Source organism: Cervus elaphus, chromosome 12, assembly GCF_910594005.1.
Source record: "Cervus elaphus chromosome 12, mCerEla1.1, whole genome shotgun sequence".
Lineage (NCBI taxonomy): Eukaryota > Metazoa > Chordata > Mammalia > Artiodactyla > Cervidae > Cervus > Cervus elaphus.
The window spans coordinates 41,741,224-41,762,485 of record NC_057826.1 but is presented as its reverse complement, the minus strand read 5'-3'; the positions used below and the strand labels follow the sequence as shown (position 1 = coordinate 41,762,485).

The 21,262-nt window shown below is 36.1% G+C and overlaps 1 protein-coding gene across 1 annotated transcript in view; it reads left to right on the top strand.

Moving 5' to 3' along the window:
* Window positions 1-21,262, top strand: part of TRPM7 (transient receptor potential cation channel subfamily M member 7) — a 102,181-nt gene that overhangs the window by 7,723 nt on the left and 73,196 nt on the right. Inside the window, exons 2-7 of the mRNA XM_043920965.1 lie at window positions 9,212-9,291; window positions 12,719-12,757; window positions 14,628-14,826; window positions 17,044-17,257; window positions 19,582-19,706; window positions 20,458-20,629. Coding sequence (XP_043776900.1) covers window positions 9,212-9,291; window positions 12,719-12,757; window positions 14,628-14,826; window positions 17,044-17,257; window positions 19,582-19,706; window positions 20,458-20,629 — 829 coding nt within the window. The remainder of the gene's footprint in view (window positions 1-9,211; window positions 9,292-12,718; window positions 12,758-14,627; window positions 14,827-17,043; window positions 17,258-19,581; window positions 19,707-20,457; window positions 20,630-21,262) is intronic.

The following is a 21,262-nucleotide window of genomic DNA, read 5'->3' as shown; positions in this document are numbered from 1 at the left end:
CTCAGTTTTCTAATGAATTCTATTTTTCTTCTTTATTTACTTGTAGAAGTTCTGTATGTAGTCTGGGCAGTATTTTTTTTGTTGTTTGTTTTTTGCTTTATGAGCTACAAATATCTTCTCCAGTCTCTAGCTTTTTAAGTTTTTATTTTGTTAATGGTGGACTGTTTACTTATTTTTAGGTTGTTGATGTATATTGGTTTTTAGTGTAATAAGTTATCAGTATTTTCTTTATAGCCTGAACTTTCTCTTATCTTGAAGTCATAAAGATATTTATTTATTTTTGGTAGAAGTTGTAAAGTTTTGCTTTATAACATTATGACTTAACCCATCTAGTATTCATTTTGGATTCTAGTGTAATGGTTTGTATACGTATAATAATCATACTGTCTCCTGATTTGTATTGCTCTCTCTGAAGTTGCTCAGTCGTGTCCAACTCTTTGCAACCCCATGGACTGTAGCCTACCAGACTTCTCTGTCCATGGGATTTTCCAGGCAAGAATACTGGAGTGGATTGCCGTTTCCTCCTCCAGGGGATCTTCCCAACCCAGGGATCAAACCCAGGTCTCCTGAAATGCAGGCAGACGCTTTACCCTCTGAGCCATCAGGGAAGCCCCTTGCTGTCTCTGCTGCTGCCGCTAAGTCGCTTTAGTCGTATCCGACTCTGTGCGACCCCATAGATGGCAGCCCACCAAGCTCTCCCCGTCCCTGGGATTCTCCAGGCAAGAACATTGGAGTGGGTTGCCATTTCCTTCTCCATTGCTGTCTCTAGCACTCACCAAGTTTTCTTAAGTGCAAGTTTCTGTTTCCAAGTGATTTATTCCATTGTACTGTTTGTGTTTTTTGTCAATGTATTTATTTGGATTTTTTAGTAATCTTAGGTGTCTACATCAAATTTCTTGTCTTTGTATAAGAAATTAAAATTTTTGCCAACATATTTATCATCCTTTTTCTCATAAAGCAATAAGTTTTGATTCCTTTTCATTTTAATAAAAATTCTTTATGGTAGAATGATAAATTGTTCTGAGTAAGACTTTATTTAGAATACCTGAGAAATAAATTACTGCTGTTTGAGCTAAATTAAAGTTGGTCACTTTTTAGACTCAATGTCTGATCTTCAATTATTTAATATGTTGGGCTCCATGGAATGGCACAGTGGCAACTGCTCATACTTAACTTTATCAGACATTTTCTATCCTTTAAATTGGGGCAGTACTGGAGCAGTAAGCAGGCAGGGTAGCAATCTCCATGAGGTCAGCAGGGCAGCAAAACCAACAGAAAATAAGATTAAATGTAGAAGTTGGACTCTCTTTGCAAACATAGTCATGGTATGAATCTGCTTCTTTTTATTTATTTTTGGCAAAAGTCTTAACAATTTATTGGAGCAGACTAGAAAAGTAGTCACTAAAATGACAAAAACAATTTTTTTAAAAACTTTTTATATTGAAAACAACAAAGTTTTATTTTTTAATGTGTAAAACTTTACCAACTATTTATTACTCCACAGAAGCTTTTCAGCAGTGTCTTTAAAACCTGTTGGGAGAGTTCACATCTGAATTATCAATAATACCTAATTAGTTAAGTGATTGGCAGCCTTTTAAGCGTAAGAGCAGAACTCTATAGAGTAGGGGCCTGTTTGAGTGCCAGATCTCTTGCAGAGGAAATAAAAGAATGCCAGCCATTTTCAACGTTTTGCTTCAAGCTAGCCTTAAGTTTTCTTTGTCATTATGCCTTTGCTGACGGACATGTTGTCCAGCGTACAAAATTACCACAGAACTCAGAATTTCTAGATCTGTAGTGTCATTTAACTTTTTAAAGCTGTTGCGGTTTATTAGTAGGCAAACTTCCTTTTAATTTGACTGACTTTTCTTTTGAATATGGGTCACATTTTCCTGTTTCTTCTTATATCTAGTAATTTTGATTATATCATAGATGTTGTGAATGTTATCTTGGAGAGATTGTGAGTTCTGTTTTAGTCCTCTGAAGATTATTGATTTTCTCTTTTAAAGTAGCTACCGATTGAATGTTTGTGTCTTCCCAAAATTCAGTGTTGATGTTATTTAAAGACGGAGCTTTGGGAAAGGAGTTAGAATTATAGGAGGTCATGATGGTGGGGTCATTATACAAAGAGACCAGAGAGCTTGCTCCCTATCCCCGCCTTGTGAGGACACAGTGAAGACAGCTGTCTGCAGTCCGGGGAGGGGGCTCTGAGATGCAGACCTTACTGGCCCCTTGATCTTGGATTCCAGTGTCTAGAACTTGGAGAAAATGAATTTAGGTTGTTGAAACCAAAGTTAAGTCTTACGGTATTTGTATGGCAGTCAGAACACATTAGGATAGTAGTTGATTAACCTGACTGTACTAATTCCAAACTCTGACTCCTTCAGTGGGCAATAAAAATATCTATTCAGTTAGTTTCTCTATTCCTAACTGACCTGCTTGGAATCTGCCCCATGTATGCATGTTTCATGGGTCAGCTAGATTTCAGCAGTGTTAATATGCAGCACTTAGGGTTCCCTTTTTTTGTGACTCTGTCCTATGCAGGACTTTCCCCATCACTTTGCAGCTGCTGTTGTCACCTCGAAGTTTGTATTCTGGTTCTTCAAGCCAGTAAAATTATGGAATTTCTATTGGCGTTTTAGCTACTTAGTAGGTATGTGGTGGGGCCTCTCTTAGCCATAAAATAGGAAACTCGCTCAGTACTGTTCTTTTATCCTGAGTACAAACTTCATCTGATTCCTTACTGCTTTTAGTTGCCTGTTCAGTAGTACTAAGTAGTTTTTCTTTTTTAATATTTATTTTATCCAGAGTTTATGGTTATTATCTTGGGAGCATTAGTCCAATAGAACCTCCATAGCTGGAGGCTCCTTTCTAGTATTAATATATAGAATTGTTGAGTGTATTTAGTTGTAAAAATAGACTGACTGATTTTCAATGTTACCTTGAAGTAGAACTTTTAAAGCAGTCCTTCCCCCCACCCCCTCAATTTTCACTATCAGTATATAGTCAAGAAAGATGTGCTGGTACTGATTTGTTTGAAGAGTAGGATGTGGTTAGTAGACTTATTTGTAGCATATATGCCCCTTATTGCTAGGAGACAGATAAGAAGAATTTATAATTGAATTTTGAAGCATTGTTGAGATATGACTGTGTGGGGGGCATTTTGCTAAAAATATGGACTATAATCTTCAGAGCAACTTTGTGAGATAGATATGTTATTATGTTCTATGGGTGAGGAAATAGAAGTTCAGACACTTAAGGTTGCATTAATACAATAACCAAAAATGAAAAAAACAAAACAAAACAAAAAAACAACCAACAGTGAACAGGTTATTCTGAACTCTAGAATCTGATCTCTTTTACCACTGAAGATGACGTTTCCCTCTTTGCTAACATTCTGTGGTCTTAGTTTGTTTTTACTTTACCTAGAACATATGTTTAGGAATTTTCAAATTTGTGTTTGTAGTGTGCCATCTTTTGGTAAAATACAGTAATGCAGTCTAGCAAAAGAAGTATAAAATTAGGAATTTTTATATGTATTTATAATCCAGGGCACATTTTATTGGATACTTGATGGTAGAGCAGAAGCTCAGAATTTCAAAAACTGTAGAAACCTATTATTGGGAATGATTTGCCATTATCAGCTGGGATATGTCACTGTCAGGCATAGGAAGCCAATCCCTAATATAGTCAATGAATGCCATAAATGACAAAACTGGTGTGTATGGGGAGAATATATTTACATTTGGTGTTTACACAAACAGGAGAGGTGGTAAACCCTTGAAATAAACTTGGTGAATAATGAAGGTAGGGGAAGCTGTGATAGTCTTGAAGTGTGGAAATGTTTTTGTATGTCTCTGTAGGTACAAAATTTGATAAAAATTTGTGAGCATCAGAGTGACACTATTTAAGTGACTTAGAGGGTTTGCTAAAGTTTTGGATGGATTTGTCAGTTAGAGACTACTATGAAAGATTTGAAGTTGTGAAGAGATAGTAGTGGCTATTTATTATTTTTAACAAGAATGATAAAATGAAACTAACTATGAGTACATTTGTACTAGGTTCTGAAATTTAACAGTGTTCCTGTTTGGGTAGTTTTATATTTTATCATAATAGACAAATGAGTACTGAAAGTGAAAGTGTTAGTTGTTCAGTTGTGTCCCACTCTTTGCCACCTCATGGTCTGTAGCCCGCCAGGCTCCTCTGTCTATGGCATTCTCCAGGCAAGAATACTGGAGTGGTTAGCCATTCTCTTCTTCAGGGGATCTTCCTAACACAGGCATCGAACCCATGTCTCCTGCATTGCAGGCAGATTCTTTCCCTGAGCCACCAGGGAAGCCCCAAATGAAGGGACTCAAGTGTTTTAAGTTGTTGGTGATTGAAAGTGACCATTTCTGGGGGAAAAAAGCTAGGTATATGTACTCGAACACTAGATTTTTTTTTTTCCTCATTAATGTTTAGATTTTGTGTTTACATCATATGACTTATTTAATGCCTTTTCTATTGAAATTCCTGCAGAAAAAAAAACTTTGTTCATGTACATCTAAAACTCTTTAGCCCCATCTCGTTTTTCCTCTCTTTAGAAAACAACTCTTAATACAAGGGCCTACTGGGATTGTAGGCCTGGTAGAAGGGACACTAATAATATCCAAGAAACAATGCAGGGGAAGGATCTGAAGGACATGGCGTATACTTGTTAGATTGAATTGACTCAGTGGAATTGTGAGACTTTTTTGTGGGGAGCTTTTGTGAGATTTAGAGCATGGGTTGGCAAATTATGCCATATATGGCAAATCTGGCCAACGCCTGTTCTGGCCAAGGCCTGAGCTCAGCATGGTTCTTATATTTTTTAGTGGTTGAAAAATAAAACAGTATGTGATAGAGGCAGTAAGTGGTCCAAAAAGCCTAAAATATTTACCATTTGGCTCTTAATAGAAAAAAAATTGCCGATTGCCCATATAGAGTATAGCCATACTTCTCTTAAGTGCAGGTCGCTCAGTCGTGTCCAACTCTTTGCGACCCCATGCCAGAATACTGGGGTGGGTGGCTGTGTCCTCGTTCAGGGGCTCTTCCTGAACCAGCGTCTCTTACGTCTACTGTGTTGGCAGGCAGGTTTGTTACCACTAGTGCCACTTGGAAAGCCCACTATTGTGAATGGAGTATTCTGTAAGTTCCATCAGGTAAAACTGACTGATAGTGTTTAAGTCTACTCTGTTCTTCCTAGTTTTCTGCCTAATTATCCAATCAAGAAAAAGAGGAGGGGGGAAAAGGGGGGTGTAAATTGTACAAGATTGCATTTCTTAACCTTTATCTAAGCCATATATTTTCAAGTTCTCCCTAAGATGTTTTCCTCTTTTGTCAAGTAATTGTCCTTTGACAAAACTCCTTAAAAAGGTCCACTGTATTGTTAATTAATAAATTTGCTCATGTTGTGTTCACTTTTCACCCATCTTTCATTCATGCTGTAGGCTTTAGGCCTATGCTCATGAATTGCAAATAATTTAGTTTTTAAAAAAACATATAGTTCATACTGAAGCAATCTGAGTGCTTCTCATGCTTGTATATTGCCACTGTTTTAGTGTGTTATTTGCATGTTAAATGTTTTAGTTCTAGAATCTGATTTTGATGGACTTCATTACTGTATCATGGGACTGAGCTGCCTTTTTGTTTGCGAAGAAGCTCACAGAGAGAAATTCCAAACAAATCTTTTGTCTTGCTTTAACAACCAGTAAAAATATAGCAGTAAGTACAATCACTGAGCTGTTGTCCTCCACCCCAGAACAGTTCCAGTTTTTCTAAAAGAGAGAAGCAACCCTTTAAAAGATAAATTACAGTATTGTAGTTAATATAAACCCATTTTTATAATTTAAAATTTTATTTATTAATTTGGCCATGCCAGATCTTGGTTGCAGCACTCAGAATCTTCGGTTGCAACATGTGAAATCTAGTTTTCCTGGCCAGGGATTGAACCCAGGCCCCCTACATTGGGACACAGAGTCTTTAGCCATTGGACCACCAGGAAGTCCCTGCATTAAAAAAAAAAAAAATTATTTATTTTTGGCTGTGCTGCATCTTTGTTGCAGAGAGGGCTTTTCTTTAGTTGTGGCGAGCAGGGGCTGCTCTCTAGTTGCGGGCTTCTCGTTGCAGTGGCTTCTCTTGTTGCAGAGCACAGGCTCTAGTTGCAGCACGTGGGCTCAGCATTTGCAGCACCCGGGCTCTCGAGCGCAGGCTCAGTAGTGGCGCACCGGCTTAGTTGCTCCATGGCACATGGGATCTTCCAGACCATGGAGCGAACCTGTGTCTTTGGCACTGGCAGGCAGATTCTTTACCACTGAGCCACCAGGGAAGCCCCCTGCGAGTTTTAATAGAAGAGGAGCGTAATAAAAATTTCATGAGTTTAAAGCAGTAGGTTAGTTTTAGTAAAAATTCAACCTCATATCATCATGTATTAGAACAGCCTACCAAATGATTATTTTTAAAGTTACAAACAGAAGTCACTTGAATAAATGTCTTCCGGTCCAGATGTGCTGTCTGCCTTCAGTGTACTATGGTTCTGGAGTGGGAGGAGGGTTTAGGATAACAGTACTATATCAGCAATCTAACTGACATGGCCAGATCTTTTGGTTGTCAGGACAGTGCTCTCACTGTGATCCTGTGGTTGGTTCCATTGTTCTGTAGTTGCATAAGGCCGTAGAGGGGATGGTGATTGCATATCTTAAATAGTGTAAGCCTCTTTGGTGGGCAGATGTGACAGAAGTTTTGTTGCTTCAATTTTCTGAGTGAAATGGGAAGTAGGTCATCGGTTGAGAATACGAGTGGTGAATGAGGGTTGGAGGTTTGAGGAGAGGAGGACATAGTGTGAAATTGTACAGGAAAATGAGAAAATGGATCAGGGAAATGTGGTGTGACTATTGGGCATCATTAAGGGATGTTTGAGGTTTTAAAGTGAAATCAAAGGGTGTTTTGTTTGTTTTTCCTGTAGTCATATTAACATAGGCAGTTATGGAATAAATGGGGAATTGGATTGAATCAGGATTTGGTTTGCCAGGTGTATTCCTAGTACAGTAAAACTGAAGAGAGTTCTATTTTTTTTCCCCCATGAGAGGTATGTAGGTAAAGCAGATTCTTCAAAGGAATACCAGACTTTAGTTAGAAAAAGAAGGTGGTGGAGGGACTGTGCTAAATGAGCTTTAGAGTGTAGGACATTTTGCTGATGAAGGGTCATGGGTTCTAGAGGGCATTCTGTGAGTTTTAAAAAATTTATTTATTTACTTTTGATTGTACTGGGTCTTCACTCACTGTGTGCAGGCTTTCTCTAGTTTTGGCAAGTGGGGGCTACTCTTCTTTGAATTGCATGACTTCTCATTGCACAATGGGCTCTAGGCACACGGGCTTCAGTGGTTGGAGCTGCCGAGCTCTAGACCATAGGCTCAATAGTTGTGGCACACTGGCTTAATTGCTCTATAGCATGTGGGATCTTCCCAGATCATGAATTAAACCCATGTCCCCTGCATTGGCAGGTGGATTCTTAACCATTGGACCACCAGGGAAGTCCCCATCCTGTGATTTTTTTTTAACTAGGGGATCATGGTATAATTTGCTCCTACTTAAGTGAATCTCTTTAACCTAGACCTAACCTATTTAATCATTGACCTAGAAAATGGACATTTTGAATGGAGAGACAGAATTTTGCAACCAGAATTAGATTAAAGGATATACTAAGGTTTATGATTAGAATATCTAAAGGATTTGAGAGGAACCTGCAAACTCCACCATCATAGTTCTGTCTAGAATATCTCTTGTCCTAGGGGCTTCCTTTTTTGTTGTTTTTGATTTGGCCCCCTGGTTGGCTTGCTGCTGCTGCTGCTGCTAAATCGCTTCAGTCCTGTCCAACTCTGTGTGACCCCATAGATGGCAGCCCACCAGGCTCCTCTGTCCCTGGGATTCTCCAGGCAAGAATACTGGAGTGGGTTGCCATTGCCTTCTCTGCCGGTTGGCTTATGGGATCTTATTTCTCCAACTCCTCTGCAGTGGAAACTCCTCTACCTAGCCACTGAACTGTAGAGGTTTCATTATGGAATATAGGCTCTTCCTTTTTGTATTGTCCTGGTAAGAAAGAGGCAGATAGAGAAGGGAAAAGAGATTTTGATAGCATGCTAATATCTATATTTAATATATAATAATATCTATAGACATATTAGAGATATAATGTTTAATATTTTCTATATATCTAATATATATGTTATATAGAGGATGAAGCTCAAGATCTTTAATCTACTCAGTCCTAATTTGTGGAGTTTCACCTTTTTCAATATATAATGCCCCATCTCTTTCTAATCAGTCACCAGTAGTAGGATACAGAGGCTAGGGATCCAGGCAGAAACTTAAGTAGTGGTATAAACAGTAATTTTAAAAAACCATTTAAGCTTGAAATTGTTTCAGATTTACAGTAATTGAAGGAAATATGTTAATCTTCCACTGTGATCCTAGATTTGTCTTATTCTCCCTATTAATTTTTGTGCTATATTCATTTTAGGACTGTTCATTTAGGACTATATTCATTTAAGATTGTTGTAACAATCTGGTGAATCAGACATTTGAAATCATGGAGTAACCTGTACTATTCCTATTGATGTTTAGCATCTCTTTTCTAGTATTATTTTTCTTTTGATTAGAATTTGCTTGATGCGTTTTTCGGTGCCTGTGCCATTAGCCATTCCATGCCCCTGTGCTTTAGGTCTTTATCTTAGAAATAGAACAGAATATATCTAGGGGTTTTTTTTGGCTGTGTCATGCGACCTGTGGGATCTTAGCTCCCAGACCAGGACTCAGGGGACCCAACTTGCGTCCCCTTCAGTCGAAGCACAAAGTCTTAGCCATGGGAATGCTTGGCAAGTCTCTGACAGTCACTTTTAATTGGCTGTAAAATGATCCATTTCCCAGTATCATACCAGCCCCTCTTGAGGTTTTTAATTCTGCATAGCACTGTTGATTTAGTATCTGCATAGTACTGTTGATTAGTAATCTCAATCTCAGTGGATTTAAATGGAATGATTCTCATATTTTAGTTGTGCTGTCATCAATAAACATGTTATATGTAATAAATACTTAGTGAACTAAAACTGGAGTTATTTTTTATGTATTTCTTATTAAATTTTTCTTTGTAATATTAATTGGTTAATTTATAAACAATCTTTTAAACTTTCTGTTTTAGTCCCAGAAATCCTGGATAGAAAGCACTTTGACCAAGAGGGAATGTGTATATATCATACCAAGTTCCAAAGACCCTCACAGGTAAGTATACTTCTCTTTATTCTGAATTCTTCTAGAAATTTAGATGTCAATTGAATTGCTATTTATTTATTAAAAACTAAAATTATTAATTATTTGTAGTTACTGTTGGGTGAAGGAAATGGCAACCCACTTCAGTATTCTTGCCTAGAGAATCCCCTGGACAGAGGAGCCTGGTGGGCTGCTGTCCATAGGGTCTCAAAGAGTCGGACACGACTGAAGCAACTTAGCATGCATGCATGCATTGGAGAAGGAAATGGCAACCCACTCCAGTGTTCTTGCCTGGAGAATCCCAGGGACAGAGGGGCCTGGTGGGCTGCCGTCTATGGGGTTGCACAGAGTCGGACACGACTGAAGTGACTTAGCAGCAGCAGTTACTGTTAATTTTTGTGTTTACTGTTAATCTTTTAGGATTAGGAGGAGATAGTATTAACAAGATAGCATTCTGCAGTTCTTAATGACATTTCACAACACGAAACCTCTCATTCAGAGTGTTCTTCCTTCCCTGATCGTCCCCCATATCATACTAGTGTATTACAAAGATCAAACAGTTAAGTGTCTTTTTTAAAAATTTGATTTATTGATACTGAGAACTTAAAAAGTTTATGTATCTGTTTAAGGGGCATCTATTGAGTACCCAACACTATAGTTTATGCTGAAGAAAACAGTAAGAACCTAATGGTTGCTGTTTTTGTTTGCCAATATGTAGCTATAGATGAATACCTATTGGAAAACCCATCACCAGAAATTTGTTGGCATCTCTGATTGTCCTTTGGTCTTAAAAATGGCACTGATAATAGAAAAAAAAATTTAAGTAAAGGACATGAGTTAGAATTCAAGAAAAAGGATCTCTTGAGGTATTTATTGAAGAAACATTTTTCCTAAATTTTTTCTTTTTTCTGAGACCTGAAAATAGCCAAAAGCATAAAAGGGTACATCAAAGATATACTTACTTCCTGGACTACAAAGCACTTTTCTTCACAAGCACTTAGGACAAATTAATTGAAAAAGGTGTTTACCGGGGTTTTTAGTCGTCTTACTGTTTCTGTCTCCTATTAAACCTTGTTTTCTGTGCAGTTATCTTCTCTACACCTTTCACTTCCATTTGATATATGGCTCTTATGAAAATACAGCCAAGTAAACAATCTCTTATTAACTATTTTAAGTTACAGTATGTATGTGTTCAGTCACTCAGTCGTGTCTGACTCTTTGCTGCCCTATGGAGTGTAGCCTGCCAGGCTTCTCTGTCCATAGGATTTTCCAGGCCAGGAGTACTAGTGGGTTACCATTTCCTTCTTCAGGGGATCTTCTTGACCCAGGGATCGAACTGGTGTTTCCTGCGTTGGCGGGCAGGTACTTTTACCACTGAACCACCTGGGAAGCACAGTCTTTTATTAACTGATGTATATTAAGTTATAGCACCTGTCCCTATTATTGTGACATCATAGTGAATTCTCGGAAATATTTGTTGAATGGAATTTCTGAATATTTTGTTTGTATATTACATAAACCTTTTGTTTGAAATTCAACATTTCTTTTTATATTAATGGCAAAAAATTTTGAGTATCTCTCTTGTTTATACAAATTTTCATTATAAGAGAAATGTGCATGATAAATTCTGCAAACTTGAGATGCAGAAAGTTGGCTCAATATTCAGAGTATCAAAACATGAAGACAGTCGTTATTAATAACATTTATTGCACCTATTTTTAATCTTTACTCAGTGCATAGCTTTTGTTTTAAAATATTGCTAAGTTCAGTTTATATGTAAAACACTGTATCTTTTTTAAACAAAATGTTATAGTAATTTTATTTTTGCATAATATCCCTTTAAGAGTAGTAGTTAATACTCTGTTGGTGTATATACAGTTCATATACGTATCCTACTATTGGGCACTTGAGTTGTTTTCAATTTTTAGCCTATTTTAAATTAAAATTAGGTCAAAATGGAGATCTTAGTGGATAAAACTATTTTTGTGTTTCAAGTTTTATTCCCCTTTAGTATATGTAATGCCAAAAAACTTTCAAATATGTACATTGTCACCAGTAGTGACGGGAATGCCTGAATATTGATTAAAGTTAGGCATCATATTCAAGAAGGTGATTAATAGAAAATTATATATTAAATTTGCATTTATTTGATCACCATTAAGAAAACATTTTTTGTATTCTTTAATAGTCCCCCAATTTTTGGTAATTTCTGTAAATGCTTTTTAGATCATTAAAATAGATAACCTTATTGTCTCTTTCAATCATTATTCTGTGATTTATTTGAACTTCATACTAGTTATTAAAGATGGGTTTTGTTATAAGATCATGTTTTTTAACCAGAGAGCACCAATGACATTTCCCAGGTCATGTTGTTCTTTGTTCTTAATTGTTGCATCCTTACTAATTATATATCTGGATCATAATTTTAATATTCCCTGATTGATGGACATTTTAGCTAACCTGTTTTTCTTTTTTGCTATTAGACAAAAGTATTCTGTAGTGAATAACTTTATTTTACACATATTCTATAGATACTTTTACCTTTACTCTTAAGTACTGAAATTAGAGTTTGAGAATCTACATTTTTCATTTTGATGAGTATTGCCAAATTGCCCTCCATTTGTACTCCTTCCAGCAGATAAAAGGCTACTTTCTTCTGTATTCTTACCAAGATATTGTCTTAACAGGATTAAATGATTTTCTTCCAATCAAATATCTTTTCATATGTATGTTTTTACTGTGAATTATCTGTTCATATGCACTTCCTAGGTGGCTCTGTGGTAAAGAGTCTGCCTGTCAATGTAGGAAATGCAGGGGACATTGGTTCGATTCCTGGGTCAGGAAGATCCCCTGGAACAGGAAATGATAACCCACTCTAATATTCTTGCCTGGGAAATCCCATGGACAGAGAAGCCTAGTGGGCCACAGTCCAGGGGTTGCAGAGTGTACACGATTGAGTGACTGAGCACACACGCATACATTTATTCATATATTTTCCCATTTTATATTGATTTGATAAATATACATTAGGGAAGCTAATATATTTTTTATATATTAGGGAAGCTTTATATATTATATTTATATTTAATATATTAAATATAATATTAGGGAAGCTAACCTTTTCTCTGTAAATATTTTTTCTCAGTTTATCTTTGGACTTTTATTAGTGACGTGTTTTTGCCACATAAAAATGTTTGTTTTTTTTTTATGTAGTTAAATCTGTCTTATATGGTTTCTGGGTTTTATGACACAATTAATTGTATTTAAAATATGAAAACTGAGTTTTTAAAAAAGGTACAAATGACCTAAAATATCTCTTGAAAAATATGTAATATTCCTTTATTTTGTACTTTTTATTAATGGATTATTATTATAGTTTAGTTTAAATGAGAAGAAAAATTATTTTCCCTTTAAGTAATAGATTTACCTTGTTTTATAGATGCCTTCCAGGATGTCAGATTTGTCAGCAACTTGTCAGGTAAGTTTCATAACAATGGTATTGCACAAATTTTGGAAAGTAAAACTAGTGTATTAAAAAAGTCAGAATACACTGGGATAAAATTCACAGGCCATATGTCTGAGCGTTACTTAACTCACACTTGAGAGGTAAAGGATTAGGCAGAGTTCTTGAAACTCAAGTGTAGGTGCCTGAGCAGAGTGCTAAAGTTGAATATGAATTAGCTGGGTAAAGATTGAGGAAAGGGATTAAAGGCAGAGAGAACAGTTTGTGGGAAAGGCCTGGCAGTGAAAGAGATTATGGTTATGTTAGGAAACTGAAAGCTGTAGAAGGTATTAATAAGATGGATATTGAAGAGATCTGAGTCTTGAGAAATAAGTAGGGCCAGATCATTTTAACTTTTTGTATACTATGCCACACAGTTTTTATTTCATGTTAAAAGGATATTACATAGGGAAGTAACATGCTTAGATTTTCTTCTTTTTCCCCTCAATAAAAGAAGTTGGCATTTTGAGGAGATTGGATTGAGAGGAAAAAATAGTTTGGTAGATTTTAGAGTAATTCTGGAAAAAAATAAGAGCCTGAATTAAGATACTACCTATGGTGATGAAGAGAAATAGGCATATTTGAAAAGGGGGATCAATCAGATAAACTCAGTAGGATTGGTGGTGTGTGGGGAAAGGGAAGATTTGAGGACGGTACCTAAGTTTCTTACTCGGGCAACTAATTACACTTGATCTTAGCCAAAAGGCCAAGGAGCGATTCGGGCAACTAATTAAAGAGTAATATTGTTCTTTAACCAGTGCCTCCAGAGGCACCGCTGGGATTCAAACCCAGGATCTCCTGTTGACTAGACAGGAGTTTTAACCGACTAAGGCATGGTAAGATGTGATGAAGGAACGTAAGAGAAAGGAGAGAAGGTCTCCGGTTGGCAGGCTAAGAGCAGAAGTGCATAGAATGAGTTCATTTACGTATATTGAATTGTTTTACCATTTCCAGGCCTTTTCATTCCTACCTTTAGATGGGTAATTCCATCTGGCGTCTGCACTCAGGCTGAAGAGCTTCCTTTAGCTTTTGGTATAATGCTGGTATACTGGAGATGGGTTTTCTCAGCCTGGGTTATCTGAAAATATGTTTATTTTACTCATTTTTGAAGGATGTTTTCACTGAATATGAAATTTTGAGTTTTCTCATCCCAGTGATTTGAAGATCTCATGCTGTTGTCCTCTGGCTCTTGTTTCTAGTGGGAAGTCGGCTGCCATTAGTGCAGTGGTTCATCTGTGTCTAGTGGGTCTTTTTTCCCTCTGGCTATTTTTTTCCTATAATTTTGGTTTTTAACAGCAGGCCTGTGATGTGCCTGAGAATGGTTCTCTTTTTCCTTCTTTTTGAATAAATCTTGAATAAATATCTGCAAGTTCATGTTTTTCACCAAATTTTAGCCACTGTTTCTTAAAATCCTTGTCTGCCCCTTCTCTGTCTCTCCTCCCTCTGGGACTCTGGGTATATTAGGTTGCTTGATATTTTTTGCAGGTCCCTGAGGCCCTGTTTTATTTTTGTTTAATTAAAATAATTTTTTCCCATTTATCAAATTAGATCACTTGTTTTGATCTGTCTTCAGGTTCACTAACATTTATACAATCTCCAATGCTGTTTTGGCATCCAGTAAGTAGATGCCTCAAACTAAGTTTATTAATAGAAGCCTGTATCATCAAATACAAATGTATTTATAGTATTTTAATGCTGTGGTGAACGTATTAACTTACTGATATCCTAAAATCAGAAAGTCAGATTATTTTCATATTCTTCAAAAGTTTCTTTATTTTCATATAGTTTTTCATTGACTGATTTTTTTAAAAGGTCTTTTAAAAGTTATATTGTTTTTTCCCCTTAGGTGTTTTTGTGGTCGCTTGGTCAAGCAACATGCTTGTTTTACTGCAAGTCTTGCCATGAAATACTCAGATGTGAAATTGGGTGACCATTTTAATCAGACATTAGAAGAGTGGTCTGTGGAAAAACATACAGAACAGAGCCCAACGGATGCTTATGGAGTCATAAATTTTCAAGGGGGTTCTCATTCCTACAGAGCTAAGGTATGTTGTGTATTGGAATGTCTTACTTCATTTACCTTTTAATTAATTCCAACTCTTTGCAACTCTGTGGACTGGAGCCCACCAGGCTACTCTGTCTAGGGAATTCTCCAGGTAAGAATACTAGAGTGGGTTGCTATGCCCTTCTCCAAGGGATCTTCCCGACCCAGGGATCAAACCCAGGTATTCCGCATTGCAGGAAGATTCTTTACGATTTGAGCTACCGAGGAAGCCAGTTAATTAAATAATGTATGTTTATTATCTGACAGTTTATATAATAGTGTGTCAGAAAATTAGTTTTAGTCATTTCTTTTAAAGTTCTTTGTATCGGTACACACAAATATAGAATTATTATGTCTTGGTGCATTGAACCTCTTTTAGTTTCATTTACTATTTCACTTTCTCTTTGTTTTTTTTTTTGTCTTTTGGGTTATGTATTTTTTATTGTTGCTTTTCTTCTTTATAACATCTTATTTATATATTTTTCTGTTCTGTAGATTAATTATATAAATACTATAAAATACATCTTTAACTGGTTACTGTTACAGATTAGTACTTTTACTACTTCTGGTCAATGCAAGAACCTTTAGAATACTTGGGACTACATTTATTTCCCTCATGACTTACGTGCTTTTGTTGGCATAAATTTTATTTTTGTGTGTGTGTGTGTATTTTAAAAACTCCCAAATTGGTCCTCCTTGGTGGATCAGTGGTAAAGAATCTGCTTGCCAATGCAGGAGACATGGGTTCGATTCCTGATCCTGGAAAATCCCACATGCCACGGAGCAACTAAGCCCATGTACCACAACTATTGAGCCTGTGCTTCAGAGCCCAGGAACCACAAGTACTGCACCCACATGCTACAGCTACTGAAGCCTACTTGCCCTAGAGCCAGTGCTCAGCAACATAAGAAGGTACCACAGTGAGAAGCCCAGAGCACTGCAGTGAAGAGTAGCCCCCACTCGCTTCAACTAGAGAAAGCCTACGCAGAACAAAGACCTGGCACAGCCAAATATAAATAAATAAAAATCTTTAAATCCCCCAATAATAATTTGTGATTCATTTAGACTTGTCTACATTTTACCTTTTAAGTTGCTGTGCCTGACTCCCTCCCTGACTTGATTTGCTAAGCAGTGTCATATGGTGGGCCTGTCTCTCCAGGTTTTTCTGTTCTCTTGGATTCTGACCCCACAAGTTGTCACAGCTTTGGTAGCCTACTGATGTCTTAATAACAGGGGTTGTTAATCTAGATTCTCTAGTTCCCAGGGGCAGAGTTGGTCCAAAACAATGTAGTCCATCATTGTTGAAAATGGAATTCCTCATTTATTACTAACATAATCTTTTTATTTTATTTTATTTATTCATTTATGACTGTGATGGGTCTTCATTGCTGCATGAGGGCTTTCTCTAGTTGCTGCAAGTAGGGGCTGCTCTTCTTTGCGGAGCATGGCCTCAGTAGTTGTGGCACACAGGCTCAGTTGCCTCACAGCGTGTGAAATCCTCTTGGACCAAGGATCAAACCTGTGTCCCCTGCATTGGCAGGTGGACTCCCAACCTCTGGACCACCAGGGAAGTTCTATAATCTGTTTTTTTAATTTATTAGCTTTAGATTATTTTCCAAGCACTACTTAATGTACCCAAGAATAATGATGAGTTAAAGCTAATGCTTAAAGACTTACAGAAGAAATCTCATTACAAATCATTCTTAAGAGAATCTGGAGTCTTCTCAGTTTTATATAATTTATGATATTTTGGGATATTTTTCCTTGGTGTTTGATCTCTGTTTGTAAAGGAATGGATAATATATTGTTTTGGAAAGAACCTTTATTAGAGAATGTTAAAAGTGGCTTCCCCCCCCCAACATCTGAGTATTATAGTTTTGATATGAATATTTTTTATTTCTTCTTACAAGGTAAGAAATACTGTGGATAAATTTGTAAACTAGATGAATGGTAATTGGGTTTATATAATCAGAAAGAGTAACAAATTTACATCCTAATTAACTTTGAAAATTAGAGTGCCACTATAGCTCTTACAGAATGATTTTCCAACTTTAAAATTGTTTGTTTGTTATTGCTTTTTCTTAGGAATGTAAATATATTACAAGTAGCCTATGAAATCTATTTTACAATAATCTGATGCAAATAAAGTTTTTCTTAAGTCATATGATGCTGCATTATGAAACTTATGAATTATTTTTTAAAAATCTTTTCTTGTTAGTATGTGAGGCTATCATATGACACCAAACCTGAAATCATTCTACAACTTCTGCTTAAAGAATGGCAAATGGAATTACCCAAACTTGTTATCTCTGTGCATGGTGGCATGCAGAAGTTTGAGCTTCACCCACGAATCAAGCAGTTGCTTGGAAAGGGTCTTATTAAAGCTGCAGTTACAACCGGAGCCTGGATTTTAACTGGAGGAGTAAACACAGGTAAACAGTAATAAAATTGGTATAATTTTTATTTGATGTGTTTGTAAATTTTTCATAATATCAAATATTTGAAAAGTCAACACAGTATAAATGTATACTAGTCTTCTGTTAAGTAATCTATAGTTCTTAAGGATAAATGCTAACTGAAAAATGAATTTGGTTTTTGTTTGTTCTTTTAAAAGAATAATATGCTTTATCATTTACCTTTTTTTTTTAATTAAGACTTTATTTTTGGCTGTGTGTTGTGGCTTGCAGGATCTTAGTTCCCCAGCCTGGGCCGTTGTGATGAAAGTGCCAAATCCTAATCACTGGACCATCAGGGAATTCCCAAGAATAATGGGCTTTGGAACAAGGGTTTGCGAACTATGGGTCCCTGCACCAAATCTAGCCTGCTCCTTGTTTTTGTAGATAAAGGTTTACTGGAACACAGCCACATTTGTTTTTGTATCGTTTTATATCATACTTCTGTGCTATAAAAGCAGAGCTGGATAGTTCTTAGACTGTATGTCTTGCAAAGCCTAAAATGCTTAAAATTTGGTCCTTTATAAAAAGCTTGCTGACCTCCTGCTGTATAGCAAAGTGTTGTTCTTGTCACTTTGTGACTGCTGGTAAATTGAGAAAGGAATGGCAATTCATTGCCTAGACATTGGTAAAAAATAGCTTTTGAAATTAATTTTTAATATAATCTTATATTCTAAGTCTTTCCTATCACATATACAGTTTGGATAGAAGGAAGGCAAATTAATTTTAATATCCAAAGTAAAACAGAGTTATTAGTTTGCAAATATCTATTTCATTAACAGCAACTGGTTTTTGAACCTTATTGTGGCACTCTTCTAGCCACTGAAAATATATCATTACACAAAATATTTGCCTTCATAGAGCTTATATTCTAGTGGGAAAGATGTAGAAAACAAGGAGATAACTAAATGTATAATAAATTAAACAATAAGTGCTTTGGGAGACAAAAAAATGTAGAGGAGGGATAGTGAGGGATGGTCAAGGAAGCTTCGTTCAGAAGGTAACTTTGAGTAGAAGTGGAAGAAATGAAGCAAATGAGATTAAGAATAATGTGGGACAGAGCATTTAAAGGAGAAGAAATGGAAAGTATTGGAAAACTAGTAAGAAAGGTCCAGTGTAGCTTGAGTAGAATGAGCAAGGACTGCTGGGTGATGAGATCAGAAAGTTACAGGTGAGTGGTGATGGTGGGGTTGACATGGGGTTTGTGGTAAATATCAGAGCAACAGACAGATCATTATATAAGGCCTTGTAGGCCATTATAAGCACTTTGACTTTTAATCTGAATTAGAAGGGGAGGTTTTAAACAGAGAGTTGACAGGAGCAAAGATATCTTGAATGATAGTTTAAAAATAGACTATAAACAGGCAAGGCAGCAATTGGAAGGACAGTGAAGATGCTATTTCAGTAATCCATGTGAGGAATGAGATCTAATGTGTTATAATAATCTAAGTGATGCGTTGATTGCTAGGGCTGTTAAAATACCACAGACTGGGAGGCTTAATCAAAAGAAATTTATTTTCTCATAGTTCTGGAGACCCAAGATCAAGATGTTATCAAGTTTGGTTCCTCCTGATGCAGCCCTCCTTGACTTACAGATGGCCATTTTCTCACTACGTCCTCTTGTGGCCTTTCCCATTGCATGTGCATCTCTGGTGTCTCTTTTTGTGTCCAAATTTTCCCTTCTTACAAGGACACCAGCCAGATTGGATTAGGGCTTACCCTAACATGCTCATTTTCACACGATAACATAGAGGATCTATTTCCAAACACCGTCACATTCTAAGGTACTGGGGTTAGAATATCAACATAGGAATTTTGGGGAGGATACTGTTTAGTCCGTAACAAGTGGTAATGAGAAGTTATGTGCTCTTTTGAATTACTTTTTCTGTAAACTTTCCTCCCAATTTTTGACTCAGTTGGAAAACTGTTGTAGTTTTTTGTGAGTGTGTGTTTTGCTTATAGTCCTGAGCCATACTCTTCTTTTTTTTTAGATGATGTATAGAGCAGTAACAAAAACTACAGTTAACATGAGGAATCTAAGAGAGGAGACTAGGCCTAACAACATGGTAAAAGTTAGTTTTACGTGTGTTTCAGGCAGTTGTAGTGATTTGACATTGTGGGTTTCTTTTTTTCTTTTTCTTTTTCGTCCTTGTGTTTTCTTTTGAAAGTTTGTCTTTTGGTTCGTTGCTTTTTATCTTGTATATGTAAAAAAACTAGCACCAGTTGTAACGTTACTGAGAACAGGATTGTTCTGAACACAATAAAGACTTTCAAATAAAGTGAATTTAATTTTATATGAACAGGTGTGGCAAAACATGTTGGTGATGCCCTTAAAGAACATGCTTCCAGATCATCTCGAAAGATTTGCACTATTGGAATAGCTCCATGGGGAGTGATTGAAAACAGAAATGATCTTGTTGGGAGAGATGTAAGAGTGTTTTTTAAAATTTCTTTTATTTGAGCTTATGTTGAAACAAAATTAGAGCAAGAATAGTCAAAGTCAACCTAAAATATTCGTGATCATACTACAGTCCTTTTGAAAACACCATCATAGATTTAAACAGTTGTGATTATAGTGTTAGTACATTTGGTTTCTGCCCTTTTTTGTATAACTGTTTCACACCTTTTCCATATCATGCCAGTCTGTGTAATTAAGTTTTTAATGATTGCGTGATGTTAAGAATTAATTGTCCTGTCTGTGAAAGTAGTAATCAAATGCTAGTGTTTTATTCAAGTAGGTTAAAGACATGCAAATTGTTGTAGATAATTTTTCAAGAGATTATTAAAAAGGAATTAATTATAATGATCATTTTCAAATGCAATTAAATTTCTAACATCAATTTTAAAGATTCTACTTATGACTGGAAAAGTAGCAATATGACATTTAACTGCTTTTATTCAGTGTCCTTTATATATTGCACTTTATTCCCTAATAACCTGAGAGTTTCTTAACATTGTTAATTTGCTTATTTGCTGCTGTTTCCTTTGCATGGGATGATGAAATATATATTCTGCAGTGAGAACCAAAATATAATTTTCAGCTGCTTAAAAGCTCATGCTTTTTGATACATTCTTTTTTATATCTTGTATTTTTGCCTTTACAGGTTATTTCAAAATTTGTTTTTACTTTATGTTATATTTAATCCTACCCACTAACTCTCATGTTTGCTATTGTTTAGGTGGTTGCTCCTTACCAAACTTTGTTGAACCCTCTGAGCAAATTGAATGTTCTGAATAATCTGCATTCCCATTTCATATTGGTGGATGATGGCACTGTTGGAAAGTATGGAGCAGAAGTCAGACTTAGAAGAGAACTTGAAAAAACTGTTAATCAGCAAAGAATTCATGCTAGTAAGGGCATTTATAAATTTGTTGTTAAAATTATTTTGGGCTGTATTAATTGCTAGCAGCATTCTATGAAAGGTAGAATGTTCTTTAAGTCCTCATTTCCTTAGTAGCAGGATGACATACAAAACAACAAAGAGTAACTGACCTTACACAAAATAAGACCTAGGAAAGGAAGTTTGAGATTAAACAGGATACTCAAATATCAAGGCCAAGCCACAAAAGTTCATTGGAAGCTTTGTTGCTACTGTAATCCCTTTGCATCTCAAGAAATTCAGAAATATTCTTAATGTATGATGTATTCCAGTACATGACTTTGAAGTTCAGGACTGAAGAGGAAAAACATACTTTATTGTGAAATAAGAATCACTTTACTTAAAGTTGATAACACAAATAGGTATCACTCTTTGGTAAATATGTCTTAAAAGTTAGTATTCTTGACACACACCTTCTTTTCCAGCCATGGTCAAGCTTTCTGGTTCAACATCTATATTTTTATTTCAAAAAGAAGAGATTTTATAATTTTAGGACACCAAAGTGAGCTGTGTGATGAAGTGAAATATAAGTACAAAAATTACAGAATAGTATTTTCAGATTATGATGGAGTCATAGCATCTCCTAAAACTTAGGAATGTTTTA